The sequence below is a fragment of the Lipotes vexillifer genome, unplaced genomic scaffold (genome assembly GCF_000442215.2).
Source record: "Lipotes vexillifer unplaced genomic scaffold, Lipotes_vexillifer_v1.1 scaffold217, whole genome shotgun sequence".
NCBI classification, from domain to species: Eukaryota; Metazoa; Chordata; class Mammalia; order Artiodactyla; family Lipotidae; genus Lipotes; species Lipotes vexillifer.
The window spans coordinates 750,740-770,060 of record NW_006788200.1 but is presented as its reverse complement, the minus strand read 5'-3'; the positions used below and the strand labels follow the sequence as shown (position 1 = coordinate 770,060).

General features: G+C 38.4%; 1 protein-coding gene across 2 annotated transcripts in view; it reads right to left on the bottom strand.

The window, feature by feature from the left end:
• Positions 1-1,952: 1,952 nt before the first annotated feature.
• RAD50 (RAD50 double strand break repair protein) overlaps positions 1,953-19,321 on the bottom strand; it is a 102,074-nt gene continuing 84,705 nt past the window's right edge. For both annotated transcript variants that reach the window (XM_007461334.1, XM_007461335.1), the window contains exons 22-25: positions 6,842-6,927; positions 6,160-6,302; positions 3,726-3,859; positions 1,953-2,232 (exon numbers count right to left, since the gene is read on the bottom strand). In XM_007461334.1, the coding sequence (XP_007461396.1) occupies positions 2,046-2,232; positions 3,726-3,859; positions 6,160-6,302; positions 6,842-6,927 (550 nt within the window). In that variant the 3' untranslated portion in view covers positions 1,953-2,045. The remainder of the gene's footprint in view (positions 2,233-3,725; positions 3,860-6,159; positions 6,303-6,841; positions 6,928-19,321) is intronic.

Genomic DNA, 19,321 nt, shown 5'->3' with positions numbered 1-19,321 from the left:
TGATAGAAGCTACCTGGTTTTTTTATTTAATGGAAAATATTTCATCTTTTGCTATTAAGATGACTGTTAATTTTTAATTCATGACAAATAACACTAAGAAAATATTCTTTTATTCTTTGCAAAAGTATGAGTTTACTAAAGCTAGGAGATGTTGAATTTTATCAAATAATGGTGTTAGGTGTCTATCAGAATTTTTCCCCTTTGGCTTTATTATGGTGATGATTTGTAAAGTTATCTTCTGAAATATTCTTGCATTCTTGGGATAAAGACACCTTGGTTATTATGTATGTTTATTTTAATAGATGACTGGAATTGATTTGTTCTTAATTTATGAATTCCTGGATGTGTCCTCTGAGTGAGATTGGTCTGCTGTTTTTTCCTCATGGTACCTTTGTTGATATCATGCTAGTTTGGCTAATAATGGTGATTTTAGTTTTTCAAAGCTTATTAGGATGACTGAATATTGTCAGTCAGTGGACAAGAAGCAGGTGGCTGGAGTGGTGGCTCTGCTGCTTGGCCCTTTCATCCATGGACTGGGTAAGGGTCTGGACCAGACTTTCTCAACCAGCATTCTTTCTGTGAACCACGGAACATAAAAAATGATAAGTAACCTTTTTTCAGTTGTCTCAAGGATAGTAGTAACTAGCATCATATTACATACACAGAAATTGATTATATATACAGTGGATAGTGTATTAGTTTTCTATTGCTGCTGTAACAAATAAGCACAAACTCAGCAGCTTAAAACAAGTATTATTCTCTTATGTAATTCTGAAGGCTAAAAGTCTGAAAATCAGTATACTGGGCTAAAAGTCAAGGTGTCAGCAGGGCTAGTTCCTTTTGGAGGCTCTGAGGGACGAGTCTGTTTCTTTGCCTTTTTCAGCTTCTAGTGGTTGCCAAGTGGTTCTTGGCTCCTAGTGATTGTGCCATATGACTGACTGACTGACTATGAAAGTCTAATTCAAAAGTGCATCACTTGGTAGCATTCTGTGTGGAATGCTTGTGAAAGGCTTCAAGTTGTCAGCTGGCAATTCCAGGGAAAGGGTATGATTAGGCTCTTATTAGAAACAACATCTGGAATGAAAAGGAGGCCTGCTTTTCCAGGTCTGCTTGGACCCCACGGGGAGCCAGTTTTGACTTTGAGCGAGCTCCGCGAGCTCCGCTTTCCTTCCATACCAGAGTTGCATATTTGGAGAGCAATCGGGATTCATGGTAAGGCCAAATTGATAAATAGCATAGACACAGGGGAAAGTTACAGACTCCTTCATGAATGCAGGTCAGGCCCCAAGTGAAGAGAGGCCTTGCTCTTGGGCAGAGCTTTCCAAACGTGGATGTGCACAGTGGGGAACTTCCTCCCTCTAGAAAGAGCCCAGGTTTGGATGACTACCTAGTAGGGATATGTGGGGAGGGAACTCAGTGGGTATTGAATTAGATAATTAAGGTTCTTTTCAAACCCTGAAGCCCCCATTCGACTACTTCAAATTTTAGTTGGGGAAACTGAGGCCCTGAGAGGGAGCGGTCACTTGCCCAGATTTATAAAGTTAAGAGCAGAGCCAAATATTAATATTCAGTCACTTCTGTCATCTTCAGATATTAACACTGATGACAGTTTTTTTAAACCATATCCAAAGAAATAAATTTACAGGTAACACTCAACACTGACTTTTTAAATGCCCAAAAGCCATAAAGTATCCAGGCAGAGAACTGCTTCTCACTAATGCTTTGAGAAGTGAAAGGCGAGTAAGAAGCTTCAGGTCCCACAGACTCCTTCATCAGTGCTAGGAAAGGAAGCAGGGAAGCTGAGTCCAACTGTGCTGCGGTTGAGCCCCACAGGCCTGTCAGAGGCTGCCTGGAGGGGGATGAAGTTCAGGGAATCAGTCCAAATTCCATGTGAAACAATTTTAATGATTTTCGAACCTCTCAGACATTAAAAACCCTAGACACAAGGCTCATTTGAAAGAACGTATTTTCATATTGACTCAATACCAGAAATAAGCAGTTGGCTGAGGACCCATGTTTCTAAGGCATCTAAATCTTGAATGTTTTTAATGAACATTAGATCCTAGGGAAGTAATACTGCATTTCACGATCTCTGAGCACTGATCAATGTTCTTCTTAATCCTGTAGAATTTCTCCACGTATTCAGAACGCCCTAAGAGCTCCACAAAATCTTCATCATGAGTGATCACCAGAAGCTGGAAGTTACGCTGCTGTGAGCGACTTTTTATTATCCTGAAACAATATATTTATAATATTTTATTACTAAAGAACATGCATAACCCTTCCTTTTATTTGAAATAAGCACTGAGAACCTTGTCAGACACATAAATGTATGCTGTGTGTGATGACCAGGTTTTTCCTGTGCTGTGTGAGTATCAGGGAGGGCCTCTGACAGCCCTGCAGGAAGTGGCGGGGGGAAGGGGGGTGTGGATCCAGGCCTTCAGCCCAGCCAGGTAGCAGTCCCGTCTCCTCTCCAGACAGTGGGGATGCATGACTCTTCACTCAGGTCTGGCTTAGAGACTGGTGAGAATACATGATCTAGTTTATTCTTAAAGCAGGTGGAAATGTTTAATTGAGTTTTCCTTAGTAGCTGTGCTGCTCAACTTTCGGGGTCTGATTATTTCTTTGCCTGGGGTTTTCTTGACCTGATACTAGTTTTCTCTGGAAGAAAATTACATTAAAAAAAAAAAAAAAAGACAGACTACAGGCAAGGGGAATAACACTGTGAGCCCCACTGCCTTCTTAGGAGCTGGGTCTACTTAGAATTCTGCCACCACCAGTCACTGGATGCATCATTGGTATGACACACAGGGGGCCTGAGTGGGTGTACTGAGAACATTTTTGCTCGTTATCTATGTGCTGAGGTAATTAGTTACGCGTCTGAGACTTGAAAGACTTTTTCTTTTACCTAACCACTTATTTATCCCTTGCCTGGAGCTGGATGCACTTAGGTTTCAAAAGCACCAGCCCTTACTTGTTGGTCACACGGGACTACTGAGAGATGGCTGGAGAAACGTGGCTCTGTGGCTGCTCAAGTCTCCTTCTGGTTCCATCCCTGCTATCACACAGGAAATGTTTTCTCTGCTAGAAGGGGTCTGTCTGGAGCAAGAAGTACCCAAAATAGCTTCTCTACCTCACAGAAAGTGCCTTTCCTCTGCCAGCACAGCCCATAAGCAAGGGCTGCCTATCCCTAGAGCATTCACCCACCACAGGTGAACTATGGTAAAAAGTGTATGCAGTTTTACCCTCTGGATTCTACTTCACCACTAATACACTTTTTGAGTAAGCACTGTCATTCCTCATAGATGCTGACACACGTGAGAAGCTGGGGAAATAGTCTAAAACCCACTGTCACTTCCGTTACCACCTAGAAAGGCTTTAGCAGGGAATGCTAACTCCTGTACAGGACATGTGGGCCCCTCTGGTGGGTTTACAGGAAAACCAAACCAAACCAGGAGACCCTCACCATGGGTTTCCCCATGAACACTCTTGGAGAGATGCAGGATGTGCTGGGGTGGCTGTTCACCATGTAGTTCTCTTTTTAAGCATCTGAAGAATTACGATCCAGGTAAAGCCTAAGGTCTGGCAAAACCAGTTTCCTCAAGGAAGACACATCTGCAGAGGATTTTCATCATAGAATTCTCTTAACCTTACTTTCATCATAGAATTCTCTTAACCTTACTTTAAAAACTATCATAACTTGGCCCCAAATTTGAGATACTTACTCAACCAGAGCATGTGCAAGAGATTCAATGTTTTCTCGGTCAAGATTTGTCGTTGGCTCATCCAAAGCAAGGATGCCACAGTTTAAGCAGAATGTTTCAGCCAGGGCTAGGCGAATGATGAGTGAGGCTAATACCTGGAACAAAAGCACCAGAGCTTAGCTGCACTGCACATTTTTCTCACTCACCTTAGAAAAAGCAGGCAGACCTGGCATAATGTCTTTAGAAGGGAAAGGTGGGGCAATGTCACAGGATCACTGACCTTAGGTAAGTCACTGCTCTTTTGTTTGGGAGAGCCTGGCACTGTGACCAAACGCTCATGCCGTTCCAGAAGGTGAACTATCATTTGCATTATCTCATCCTATCATTTGCAATGAAATACAATGCTAAAAGCGGTGCTGACCCTGCACAAACACCTCACATCAGCTACAACAAAACTTCAAATTACAGACTTGAATCAGAAATGCATTACATTTATCTGTAACTAGTGATTTTAATAATGCTATAAGATTAACAACCTTAAAAATTCATGACCTGGCTATTTTCCTGATAATGAGATTTGTTAGAAAACTTAGACATAATACATTTTCCAGAGCCTCACAGACACCTTTTCTCTCAGAGACATCTTTAAATCTCTATGTTCTGTGAGATCTATGGCTCCCAAAGAGGCACCACTGCCCTAACCCACACTTAAATGTTTATGTGTATGATTCTGAGTGGGAGAGGGAAAGGAAGGGAGGGGAAAAAGTACCAGGAGTACAGAAGTATGGTTTTATTTAAGCTTGACTGTAGGAAATCCAAGCAACCCAAACTATGAGGCACTTTTGTGGTTAATAGAAGCCTAATACTGAACTAGGCCAGCGCTGAAGCCATCTGAGGGTACAAGGGACAAAGAATTAAGAGTGAAGAACTAGTTTAGGAAGTATACACTCTGCTTTCTGTGTGAGATGTAATGCCCCCTCCACCACCCACCCCGATTTGTGAGTGAAGGAGCATCAGTGAGTGAGTTAGTGATTTTAGAGCAGTTTATAGCTTTGCTCTGACGCTGGCCCTTTGGGGATGGGCACTTCTGCTGCCACCTGCACCACCACCCACTCAGAGTGGGGTATGATGGGAGCTCCTGGCCCACCTCTACCAAACCATTTGTCTATCCTGTCACCCAACACCAGGGAAGCAATTACTGCTAATTAATTTTTATAATTTGGAGTAGCTATAGGAAATCTCCTTTTGTTCAGAAAGTATTTTTAATCCAAACAGACATGTTTCAAACCATCTTCTCATTCATAATTACCACAAAAAATCATCAATGCAAGTAGGGGATACTGCCTGTAGATCACAAATTTGTCATTTTTGCAGACTATGACTAAGATAATAATCTGCAGATGCCTTATAAGTTGGTATCAGCTGTCCGGGTTGATGACAAAATGCATACATGCATAGAGTGTCTTTAAGCAAAAATTGCAAACCTTTTATGAAAGTAACTCTGATAATGTGAGCATCCATTTCTGGAACTATAAAATTTTGTTAAGAAAATCACGGGTCCAGAGATGTTATCAAGTATAATGTTCTGCTTCTAATCTGAAAGGAGGAAGCTCAAAAACCTTTAACATCTTTTACAAACCAGTGCACAGTGAAAGAACCCAGCCTTGTACCCTAAGGATGCAGGTCCCACTTCCCAACTCTTTGAAACTTTATTCCTCTGTGCTCTACATATCCAACCCAGGCTATCCTCCCAGAGCTTCCTGTAGAGCTAGATGGTCTGGCCCAGCACTGAGTCCCTGTGTATGTGGTGGTGGGGACAGAGGCACCTGTGGGTATCAAAGCCTTTGAGCCTAGCAGACCCTTCTTTTAGATGGTCCTCAGGCCCAAAGGCTAGGCTGGGAGTGGTGGTGAGGACTCAGTCCTATGATGAGGCTACCTTCTCAATTAGACTCTCACTTATTGTAATGCCTCATCTGGCTCAATCTAGGATCTGGTTTGCTAATACTGTATGTCCCTGATTCTAAAACATACCCTTCCCCCACCCTTTGACTTCTCTGAAATGAGGATGCATCTTACAATTACAATTGAATTTTTTCTTTCTTGGTGTCACATAAAATAGTGGTGTGTCTATAACTGATAACCCAGTAAACTTATTCTCATAAGGAGTGCTGTGGAACAATGAATGGTCTTCAACTTCTTGGTTTACATTTAGGCTATCCTGTGAGACTGTTTCAGGCCTCTCTTCTAAAAGCCTACTTTACATAATGTTGCAGGAAATGCTGGTTAGAATTGAGAGAGTGACTGAGCCTGATTCACTTTACATGGCAGCAAGGAGTGCTATAAGGAGCTTCCTACCATTCAAGGGCAACTTTGGGTGCTTCCACTGCATTGACAATGATTCCTCTTTGTCAATTCTCTGTGTACAGGTGGTTCCCTAGGCTCTTGAGATACCTGCCTTTTGTCCGGCACTGCATCGTCCTCGCATATCCAAGGGCGTGTCTCCCTTTAGCATCACCACTCGGTAGTTGTAATTCCGCCTTTTATCAGAAGCTGATACATTTTCATCGGCATCAGATCGAATTTCTATGTATTCAATATCTGACACAGAAAGAAGAAGATTTTAGGGGAACCTACACTCTGCAGCCTTTTGCCACTTGCAAACCTTATCAAAGTAAGTTAAAAGCAACGTGCGAGGCTGACATTACCAGAGAAAAACACTGGCTGGTTTGGAAACTTTTTCTCTGGTGATGAAGGTTCCTGGCCAGAAGCAACCAGATGCCCCAACCCTCAGTCTCAGAGGTGCCTTTTTCTTAGTTCCCCTATTAAGAGTTTTCTCCTGTTGGTTTTCTTCTTATCACATTTTGGCTTATCCCTATCTGCACTTCAACAGAACCTATTACATCATCAACTAAATATAACGTGCACCATGGCCAAATCTGTAAGTCCTGTCAGGCTTTGGAATAGAAAACTTTGCATTTTTTCTTGCTAAGAATTCTAAGATAAGAATTCTTAGAAAATCGGAAAGAGATGTTCAGAGAGGGGCCCAGAGGTAATACTGGCATGATGAGCAGTCTTATGAGGCCAGAGCTGGATACAGGGCTTCAGAAAGAGCATTCATGATACACCATGTTAATTACCTTGTCCACGATAGGTACTTCGCCAAAGGTCACGAATAATTTTGTTGATTTCTTCCATTTTCATACTGTGAAATTTCATTATTGCTCTGGAAAAAGCCATTGATACTTTAAAGATAACATTATAACAATAAATTTAACGGTATATATTAAAAAATATGCAATGTATAATAATGTATATAATAAGTAATATCATGAGATAAATTCCCCAATATTCTCAATGATAAAACTAGAATATACTAAGAGCTAGAAAAAATAAACAGAACCAAAACCTTGCTATTGGCTAGTATGGCAAACTCTCAGGCATATATAATTCCAGCACTCTGGAGTCCTTATCCTTCTCCATTTTCATTCTCTATGATATGACAAACACTCCCTTAAATGCTCAAATACTGTGAAAACTTCTGAAACAATTTTTTAGGAGACATTTCTTAGGCTTAATGGAAGGACTGTTTCCACTGATACCAACTGGTTATAGGAAGCCCTGCTAGACAGATGACAGTGAGTTAAACAGGACAGGAGGTGTACAGGGTCCCTTAGTCTATGGGAAAATAGGTGAATCTCTGGAATTGCTGCCCTTTTTCTCTTCTATTATTATTAAGGTTGACCAAAGTCAACCTCTTAAGCTGCTTTTATTTCTCAGATCTGTGAGCTTTTTACCAACCAGAAGTGTTGGTTCGGAGAGGGTGATAAAGAGGCTTAAGCTGAGCTGAGCCTCAAAACTTTTATTTTCCCTTCCTAGTTGAAGATTCAGAAACCCTAACTCCAAATATGTGCATTAACTTTCTTTGACCATGGCACCCCTCTACCCCCACAACACTCTTAAAATACTAGTGGTTTCGAAACACTAAAAAGAAGAAAAGAAATGTCTGTAAAAACAAAAGTAGCCTGTCAAAATCTAACACTGTTCTTACTAGAGTCACCTTTAGTCAAAAAGCCCTTAGGTTATTTGGAAGTGGGTTTATGAATTAATAAACGTTGCACCAGTCACAAAAAGGCAAACATCACTGCCATTACCATACAAAGGATGTGAGGCGGACATACTTCCATTTACAAGTCTCTTATCTGATATATACAAAAAAAGAAACAACGTAATGCTACTGCCTCTGCAGAATCATTTCATGATCTTCCGGTTTACCAGCAAAAGAGAAAGAAATGACTCAACATAAATACATTTTAAATATCAGATGAAGGATTGTGAAGTAATAAAAACCAGAAAAAAACATATTCTGCTTGTTGATGAGAATGCAACAAGTCTCCATTTTCTATTTTATACATCTATCTCAGTCTCAGATTTTATACTTCTGTCAAAAAGACAGACACAACTTCTAAGTATTTGTTTAAAAAAAAAAAACCTCAGAGAATGTTCTTGAGACCAATCATGTAATGCTTAGCTTTATACATTATGATCTTGATTTTTCAAATGACTTTTCAAAAATGTCATCTTTCCATTCAAGTTAAAAATCTTCCATAATCAACATAAATAAGCACTCCCAATGTGGAGAACAAGCTCCAGGTAGGGCACAGATGTCCCAGGTGCACACACGTAGCCTACACCACATCTCCCTGGTACAACAGAGGTGGTGAATCCTCGCCCATGGGTAGGTCTGCTGAGAGACAACAATGCAGGAAAAAGCTCTAGTCCTTAGAGGGATCCAGACTCACCAACGATCATGGCAGACAGAGTGGATGCCCACTACAGTTGGCTGGACCATTCACTTATCTTTGTATCTTATCTCTCTGCTAATATGGAGCTTACAACCCCACTGTGCAATGATTACAGTAACTACATTAATCTACTTGAAGGAATAACAACGTAAGTGGCTACTAGTGATGAGCATTTACCTTATGTAAGGTACAATTATGCTAAATAATCATATTTTATCTCATTTAATCCTTACTACAATACTGAGAGTTAGATTTGGTTATCTCCATTTTACCATTAAGAAAATTGAGATTCTCTAACAATGAATTTTCTAAAAAAGAAATAAATGAATCCCATTTACAGTAGCATCAAAAACAATAAAGTACTTAGGAATAAATTTAACTAAAGAGGTGAAAGATCTCTGCTATGAAAACTACAAGACCTTGGTTACAGAAAATGAAGGCAGAAATAAATGGAAAGGCAGGAATTCCCTGGCACTCCAGTGGTTAGGACTCTGTGCTTTCACTGCTGAGGACATGGGTTTGATCCCTGGCCAGGGAACTAAGATCCTACAAGACATGCAGCAGGGCCAAAAAATAAAAAAAATAAAAAAATTTAAAAAAGGAGAGGTATCCCATGTCATGGATAGGAAGAATTAATATTGTTAAAATGTCAATACTACCCAAAGCCATCTATAGATACAATGCAATCCATATCAAGATTCCAATGGCATTTCTTACAGAAATAGAAAAAAAACACTCCTAAAACTCATATGGAACCATGAAAGACCCCAAATAGCCAAACAAACACTGAGAAAGAACAACAAAGCAGGAGGTATCACACTTCCTGATTCCAAGCTATACTATAAAGCTATAGTAATTAAAATAGTATGGTACTCCCACACACCTATGGACAATTAATCTATGACAAAGGAGGCAAGAACATACAATGAAGAAAAGACAGTCTCTTCAATAAGTGGTGCTGGGAAAACTGGACAGCTACATGTAAAAGAATGAAATTAGAACATTCTCTAACACCATATACAAAAATAAGCTCAAAATGGATTAAAGGCCTAAATGTAAGACCAGATACTATAAAACTTCTAGAGGAAAAACACTCTCTGAAATAAATCACAGGGCTTCCCTGGTGGCGCAGTGGTTAAGAATCTGCCTGCCAGTGCAGGGGACATGGGTTCAATCCCTGGTCCGGGAAGATCCCACATGCCGTGGAGCAACTAAGCCCATGCACCACAACTACTGAGCCTGCTCTCTAGAGCCTGCGAGCCACAACTACTGAGCCCAAGTGCCACGACTACTGAAGCCCATGTGCCTAGAACCCATGCTCTACAACAAGAGAAGCCACTGCAATGAGAAGCCCATGCACTGCAATGAAGAGTAGCCCCAACGCCCCGCAAGTAGAGAGAGCATGCGCACAGCAACAAAGACCCAATACAGCCAAAAATAAATAATAAATAAAAACTAAAAAAAAAAAAAATCACAGCAATACCTTTTTGGATCCATCTCCTAGAGTAATGAGAATAAAAATAAACAAATGGCACCTAATTAAACTTACGAGCTTTTGCACACAAAAGAAACGATAAAACGAAAAGACAACCCACAGAATGGGAGAAAATACTTACAAATGAAGTGACCAACAAGGGATTAATCTCCAAAATATACACACAGCTCATGCAGTTCTGTATCAGAAAAACAAACAACCCAATCAAAAAATGGGTGGAAGATCTAAATAGACATTTCTCCAAAGAAGACATATAGATGACCAAAACGCAACAGCCAAGATGCTCAAGGTCGTTAATTATTAGAGAAATGCAAATCAATATTATGATGTATCACACCTCACACTGGTCAGAATGGCCATCATCAAAGTCTACAAATAATAAATGCAGGAGAGGGCGTGGAGAAAAGGGAACCCTCCTACATTGTTGGTGGGAATGTAAATTGGTACAACCATTATGGAGAACAGTATGGAAGTTCCTTAAAAAACTAAAAATAGAACTACCATATGATCCAGCAATCCCACTCCTGGGCATATATCTGGGGAAAAACATAATTTGAAAAGATACATGCACCCCAATGTTTACTGCAGCACTATTTATTGACAAAGGAATGGATAAAGATGATGTGGTACATATATACAATGGAACATTATTCAGCCATAAAAAAGAATGAAATAATGCCATTTGCATTATTATAGCAACACAGACCTAGAGATTTTCATACCAAGTGAAGTAAGCCAAAGAATGACAAATATCATATGATATCACTTATATGTGGAACTTGAAAAAACAAAAAACAGATTAAAATGAACTTATTTATAAAACAGAAAAAGACCCACAGATGTAGAAAACAAACTTACAGTTACCAAAGGGGAAGTGGGGAGGGGAGGGATAAATTAGGATGATGGGATTAACATATACACACTGCTATATGTAATATAGCTAACCACAACAACCTACTGTATAGCACAGGGAGCTATACTCAATATTTTGTAATAACCTATAAGGAAAAAGAATCTGTAGGGGCTTCCCTGGTGGCACAGTGGTTAAGAATCCGCCTGCCAATGCAGGGGTCACGGGTTTGAGCCCTGGTCTGGGAAGATCCTACATGCCACAGAGCAACTAGGCCCATGTGCCACAACTGCTAAGCCTGTGCTCTAGAGCCCATGAGCCACAACTACTGAGCCCATGTGCCACAACTGCTGAAGCTTGCGTGCCTAGAGCCTATGCTCCACAACAAGAGAAGCCACCAAAATGAGGAGCCTGCGCACCGCAACGAGCAGTGGCCCCCGCTTGCTGCAACTAGAGAAAGCCTGCACACAGCAACAAAGACCCAGTGCAGCCAAAAATTAAATAAATAAATTTATATATATATATAAAAAGAATCTGTAGAAGAATATATATAACTGAATCACTGTGCTGTACACCTGAAACTAACACAACATTGTAAATCAACTATATTTCAACATAAAATAAAAGACTTACAAAAAACCCCAGTATGGTACTGGCATAAAAACAGACAAACAGACCAAGAGAACACAATCGTCAGCCCAGAAATTGACCCAAGCACATACGGTAAACTAATATTTGACAAGGGAGCCAAAAATACTCAATGGAGAAAGGACAGTCTCTTCAATGATGGTGTTGGGAAAATTGGATATTCACATGTAAAAGAATGAAACTTGATCCCTATTTTACACCACTCACAAAAACAAACTCTAAATGGATCAAAGCCCTAAATGTAAAACCTGAAACTGTGAAACTCCTAGAAGAAAGCTCCTTGACATGGGTCTTGGTAATGATTCTTTGGGACTCACACCTTAAAGCACAAGCAACAAAAAATAAACAAGTGGGACTACATCAAACTAAAAAGTTTTTGCACAGCAAAAGAAACCAACAACAAAGTGAAAAGACAACCTATAGAATGGGAAAAAATATTTGAAAACCATGTATTCGATAAGGGGTTAATATGCAAAACCCATAAAGAACCCATAAAACTTGGAAACAAACAAAAAACCCAATTTAAAAATGGGCAAAAGACCTGAATAGACATTTTTCCAAAGAAGTTATATGAATGGCCAACAGGTACGTGAAAAAAGATGCTCACAGTCATTAGGGAAATGTAGATTAAAACCACAATGAGGGACTTCCCTGGTGGTCCAATGGAAAGAATCCGCCTTACAATGCAGGGGACGCAGGTTCGATCCCTGGTCAGGGAACTAAGATCCCACATGCTGCGAGGCAACTAAGCCCATGCGCCACAACTAGAGAGAGAAACCCACACACCACAATGAAGAGCCATTGTGCTGCAACAGAAGATCCTGCGTGGTGCAACTAAGACCTGATGCAACCAAAATAAAATAAAATAAAATAAATAATCTTAAAAAAACCCCCACACAATGAGATATCACCTCACACCTCTTAGAACAGCCATCACCAATAAGAGATAACAAATGACGGCATGGATATGGACAAAGGGAAACCCTTGTGCACTGTTGGAGGGATGGACTGTAAATTGGTACAGCCACTGTGGAAAACAGTATAGAGGTTCCTAAAAAAAATAAAACTAGAACTACCATATGCTCTAGCAATTCCACTTCTGGGAATATATCCAAAGAAAATGAAAACACTATCTCGAAAAGTTATCTGCACCCCTGTGCTCATAGCAGCATTGTTTACAATAGCTAAGACACGGGAACAATCTAAGTGTCCATTGTTGGGTGAATGGATAAAGAAGATGTGAGATATATACCTATATGTATCTATATCTATATATATCTAAATCTATATCTATAACATATCTTTATATACAGACGTACACATACATACATACAATGGAATATCATTCAGCCATAAAAAACAAGGAAGTCCTACCATTGGGGACAATGTGGATGGACCTTGAAGGCATTATGTTAAAAGAAGTAAGTCAGACAGAAAAAGACAAGATCTCACTTATATGTGGAATTTAAAAACAAAACAGGGACTTCCCTGGTGGCGCAGTTGTTAAGAATCCGCCTGCCAATGCTGGGGACATGGGTTCAATCCCTGATCCAGGAAGATCCTACATGCCACAGAGCAGCTCCTGTGCACCACAACTACTGAGCATGTGCTCTAGAGCCCACGTGCCACAGCCCATGCACCTAGAGCCCATGCTCCGCAACAAGAGAAGCCACCACAATTAAGAGTAGTCCCCGTTCACCACAACTAGAGAAAGCCCACGTGAGCAATGAGGACCCAACGCAGCCAAAATTAAATTAAAACAAAACAAAACAAAACACCAAACTCATAGAAAAAGAGACTGATCTGTGATTACCAGAGGTGGGGGGATGGGGAGATGGGGAAATTGGATGAAGGTGGTCAAAAGGTACAAACTTCCACTTATAAGATAAGTATGTACTAGGAATGTAATGTACAACATGATGACTGTACTTAACACTGCTGTATGACATATAAGAAAGTTGTTAAGAAAGTAGATCCTAAGAGTTCTCATCACAAGGAAAAAAACTTTTTCCTTTCTTTTTATTTTTTCTATTGGAGATGATGGATTTTAACTAAACCTACTACAGTAATCATTTCATAATGTGTGTATATCAAACCATCATGCTGTACACCTTAAACTTATACCGTGATGTATGTTAATTATTTCTCAGTAAAATAAAACAGGGAGGGGGGAGAAAACTGAGATTTAATCAAGTTAGTAATGTGCTCAAGATCAGAGAAAAATAGGATATCAACAGCCCTTGAATATAATTAAAATTAAAAAGGCAGTCAAAATGCCGTCTTTAAAGTCATCAGGCTCAGACAGTTTTATAAGTGAATGTTATCAATTTTTCAAGGTACAGCTAGTTCCAAAGTATATAAAGTATTACACAGCAAGGAGAAACATAAGTAAAAAGAGAAAAAAAAAGTATAGGCCTATTTTGCTTATGAATATAGATACAAATATTCTAAATAAAATCAAATTTAGGACTGAAGGTGTTAAAAACAATGTATCATGACCAAATAGTGTTTATCCCAAGAAACCAAGAACAGTACAACAGGAAAAAAAAATTAATTTACTGAATTAAGAGATTAAAAGAAAAAAATTATCTCAATAGGTGTCAAAAAGTATGTTATAATACTGAGTTTTGATAAAACTCCTCAATAAGAGAAAAACAGAAAATTTTCTTAATTAGACAAAATGACTATCAGATAGCCACATCAAGCATCAAATTTAATGTTAAAATATACAAAAGTGTTCCAATATACAAAAGTGTTCCTCCTAAAGCTAAGAACAAGAGAAAGATACCTCTTATTTTTGCTACTCTAAAATAATGTCCTGGAGATGCCTAACAATTGAGCAAGACAATAAAAAGAAATGAAGACTAAATGAGGGGAACAAAAACAGCAATTTGTCATTGTTTCTGCAGATGATATAACTGTATACTCAGAAAACCTAAGAAGTCAACTGAAAAACTATTAAGACTAATAAGGTGGTCAGAAATAAAATAAACATACATTACCTAGTAGCAAAATCCAATAGGAAACATAATAGAAAATAGGATCCTATTCATGGTGGCAATAAAAACTATGAAATACCAAGGAAGAAATCTAACAAAAAGGTACAGGATCTAGATGAAAAGCTATAAAACTTTACAATAGGACAACAAACAAACAAAAAATGCCCTGAATAAATATGAGAGACATACTATAGCGGTCCAAAATGGGAGATTCAATATTGCAAAGGTGTCCATTTTCCCCCAAGTAATCCATAAATTAAATGCAATCCAAACAAAACTCCCAACAAGATTAAATAATATTTTTAAATGAAACCCACAAGGTGACTCTGAAGTTCATATTTGAGAGATAATGCAAATGAATAAAATCATAGTACTGGGACAGGAATAAAAACTAAATAAATACACACAGAACTTTAGTGTTTATAACTGACATTTCAAATCAATGGGACATGTTTTAACAGTGTTGGAAAGAGGAAAAAATTAAAATTATATCACTAGCCTTTATCAAATTTCAAATAAAATTCATATAAATTAAAAGATTAATAATAAATGAGACTATTAAAAGAAAACATTTTTGTAACCGTAGGATTGGGAAGGCCCTTGTAATTGAGAAGTCATAAATAAAAAGACTAAGGATTTGTCTACCTAAAAATTAAGTCACAAATAACACCATAAAGAAAGTTAATGGACAAATGACAAACTGGGAATAACTCCTTGATATGTATGTGAAAAGGATTAATATCTAGAATCTATTTTAAAAAATGATACAAATCACTTAGGAAAAGACAACCTAATAGAAAAATTGGCAAACAGAGGTGAATAGGCAATTCTTGGAGAAGAAATACAAACAGCCAACATATGAAAAGACATTTAAGCTCACTATTAAACAGGGAAATGTAAATTAAAGTGAGAGCATTTTTGGTGTAACAGACTGTCAAAAATTAAAAAGGTTGATAATATGAAAAGCAGACAAAGAAATGGGTACTTTCATACACTACTGGTAGAAACATAAACTTTGTGCTTTTGGAAGGCAATGTGGCACTAACAAGTTAAAAATATACATACCCTCTGACCCAGTAATTCTAAGAAGCTGTCTTTCTGATATATCTGCACAAGTGTGCAAAGACATACATTGTAGCATTATCTGTAGTAGCAAGCATTTAAAGGCTTCCTAATATGTTTATCAGTGGTTAAATAAAGTAGGTAATATCCACTTTATAGAATATTATGCAGCCATTAAAAATAATGAGTTATTTACATATATGAACATGATTTTCATCACATGGTAAAGTGGGAAAAAAAAACAACAAAAAAACACCTACAGTGTGAAACTATTCACACAAAACAAAAAAGATTTGTGTGTACATACATGCAAAAGCACTGTGAAGGAAATGAAAATATGTCACCAATGTAATACTACTTAAGTGCTGAATAAATGTTAGACATTGTCAAGGAAATGAACCAAAGTCCCAGCTTGAACCATGTTCTGTGATTTGCAGAATAATGGAGTAGACGAAGCATAAATATCTGTAATACAAGGCTGAATGGGTTAAGTGGTACAAAATATTATGGCGTACAAAGGAAGGAAAAAATTGCATGTTTGGGAAGGGCTCTATCAAGGTAACATTCAAAGGACGAGAAACAGCATAGTAAAATTCAAGGTGTCTTAAAGGAACAAAATTATTCAGTTTGGTTAGAATATAGTGAGTAGTGAGAGATGAAATGGGAAAGGCCAGGTGTGGAAGTCTTTCCTAAAATTAGAAGAGAATAGCTACCAGCACCTTTAAGAAAATTAACCTGGTAGAAGTTTAACAGGGGTGGGAGGGATAACGAGATGGGGGAAGTTACCACAGTAATACAGGTAAGAGTTAAGGAGGGCTTGACTTAGGCATGGGCTGTGGAAGAAAAGCAGCTCTGAAACAGAACTGTGCAGGAACCCTGTGGGAGCTGACTGCTGACTGAACTATACAGACCCAAAGATTAACCTAACACATTTTTTAGCACTTGGACTTTACAGGTAACTAACATTTAAGAATGACCTTGAAGTTCTATGACCTCTAGTAAACTATCATTCTGCTGAGGCAAAGATATACATTTCATGGGCTGGAAACTATTGTGGGTAAGTGGTCATCTGGCTGGTTGTATCAGCACCACCATGTGCCTGGAGTGTGCATGTCATTCAGTTAAATGCATATAGTACTAACTCATATTAAGTATATGTTTTGTGAAAACTGATTCCCAAAATAAAATGAAAAGGTCTAAGATCTAAGAAAATAGTGATTTATAACTCAATCTTATATTTAAATATTCTTAAGAATCTGAAAATTTTCCTTGAAAATTTCAGTAACAATCTGTTGCATTTTATGAGGACAAATGATGGTTTCAGTGGCATTTCTAATTTTGGTGATCCATGAAAGTCTTAGGATGTGATCCTCACAAATGACAAAGGCCTAATATATTTACCATTTTAAGGGAGGCACAATGAGGCCAAAAGACAGAAAGACAAATACCAGTGAAACTATTCTATATGATACTATAATGGCAGTCACATGTCATTAAACATTTGTCTAAACCCACAGAATGTACAACATCATGAGTGAACCCTAATGTGAACTACAGATTTTGGTGAGTATGATATGTGAATGTAGGTTGTTCAAATATACCACTCTGGTAAAGGATGTTGATAGTGGGGTAGGCTATGGTTGGGGTGGGGAGAGGCAGAGATATATGGCAAATCTCTGTACTTTCTGCTCAATTTTGCTGTGAATCTAACACTGCTCCAAAAAAATAGTCTATTTAAAAAAGAGAGAAAGGGGTATGCGCTAGTGTAGTATGTAGAGCTGTTTTCATCCATGCCCCTCCTTCCTTCTTCACACAGACACCTCCTTTGAATGCCAAGCTAACTATATACTATCCTTCAGCACCTCTTTGCACTATGGCTTCTGCCCCAGCAATTGCTAGATGATTTTCCTTTGTGTTCTAAGCTAACTGCCTCCACACTTGGACCTGCAATGAAAAGCTTTCGGCAAGCCTCGGAGTTATCTACTTTCTAAGTACACATGGGTTCTAGCTTGATGTCACAAATGAAGCATATTAGGCATCCCCAGGACAGTAGTTCAGGGTTTTTGCTGCTGCCCTGCTCTGAGGCTACTTTTAAAATCATCTCAGGACTTAGTCATTACCAGAGAACTGAATGCCTGAAAAAGAGTCATTAGACCAAATGTCATTAGGTCACTAGTCATTAGGTAGACCAAAATCTCACCTGCCAGGAAAAGACCCTTCCAGCTCTTACATCTTTCGTATTTTAGCCTTCTCCAGGACTCAAACTACTAAGGAAGGTTAGTTACCATTTTGCAAAATTTGAACTGGATTTCCTCATGTCTCAAGCTATTTCAGTAAATAAAATAATAATTAAAATGGCCAAATATATGTGTGCCTTCCTAATAAAAAAAATTCAGAAGTAGGATAAAAACAAATAAGTTCATGAAGATTATCCAAGCTGGACAAAAGCAGTAGAGAAGATTATACTTACAAAAGACATTTGCCAACAGTATTATCCTCATCTTTGTATATAAAATTGTACCAAACTATGAGATATACAGGTTGCCAAAAAATTGGCTAAGATCAATTTTGATTGAATACTCTTCCCTACTGTAGTTATTACCACCGTGAGAATTTCCTATCTTCCTACATTTAGGTCAGCAGAAGCCCTCTAGTATAAAGGAAGTGATATGATGAGTATCACATTCTACTGAGTATCACGTTCCAAACTAATAGTGGTTTTTATTACTCAGAACAATTTAAAATCCCTAACTTGCCAAACTTAAGTTGCACATTTAAAAGAAAAATGTCCTCTTTTTCTGGATAAAACCTTTAAGACTATTAAACGAATTTCCTGAAACACTTAAAACTGTTGAATTGCTGTATTTCCTTTAGCCAAACTCTCAAATATCAGCTTTTAAAATTCAGGCAATGGGTCACCCACTATTAACACAGTGCTTGATAAATATTTGGTTAAGAAAACCTGCGAGTGTGAAATGCCACCAGCTATCATTTGGTTTTGTAATCTACTTATTTGATGCTACAGGGGCTGCTGATGTGAAACTGTACTGTATCCAAGACAAGAATGAGAATGGTGGCCATGAGGTGAGTCCTGGTTAAAGCCCTCACCCCCAAGCTCTGCTTGAGTGTAAGAAGCCAGGCTCTGAAAAGACTCAAAGAGAGTTGGCTGCCTTGGAGGCAAAACTTACATGTTTCCACTGAGTCTCAGAAGAAATATGACTTAATGTGCAACATTCCACATTTGGGGGAAAATGACAGTGGAACACTTTGGGGATAGGGTGGAACAGTGTACTTTGATATATTCCAAAATCACTTAATTTTAATTGATGTCTTCTTTTAAGGGGGTGGATAAGGGATAATAAATTCTAAATAATGGATGTTTTCCCCCTTCTTATCTAGTGTGTCTCTGACCACTGGCACTGCTTACAATCAGTGACTGTTTTAGATGATTACTAACAGATGGTAATCAGCTTTTCTTGAAAATGCACTGCTGATTTCCTGTGTCACCTTAAATAGACAGATGAATGCAACAATTACAATGACTACATGCTTCTTCTAAGAGGTGAAACAATATGGGAAATTTTGGACCTTACTTTCTTGTAGGTGAGAAGGCAAATTTAAGGCTCACAGTATAAACCTTAAGAAGATTTGCAAGCATAAGCCCATAAACACTCAATTTTGGAGAAATCGGTAGGTACCACTTCTTTTCTTCTCATTTTGAAGAACGCATCTGATAACCAGATAACAGAACTCAGTAAACA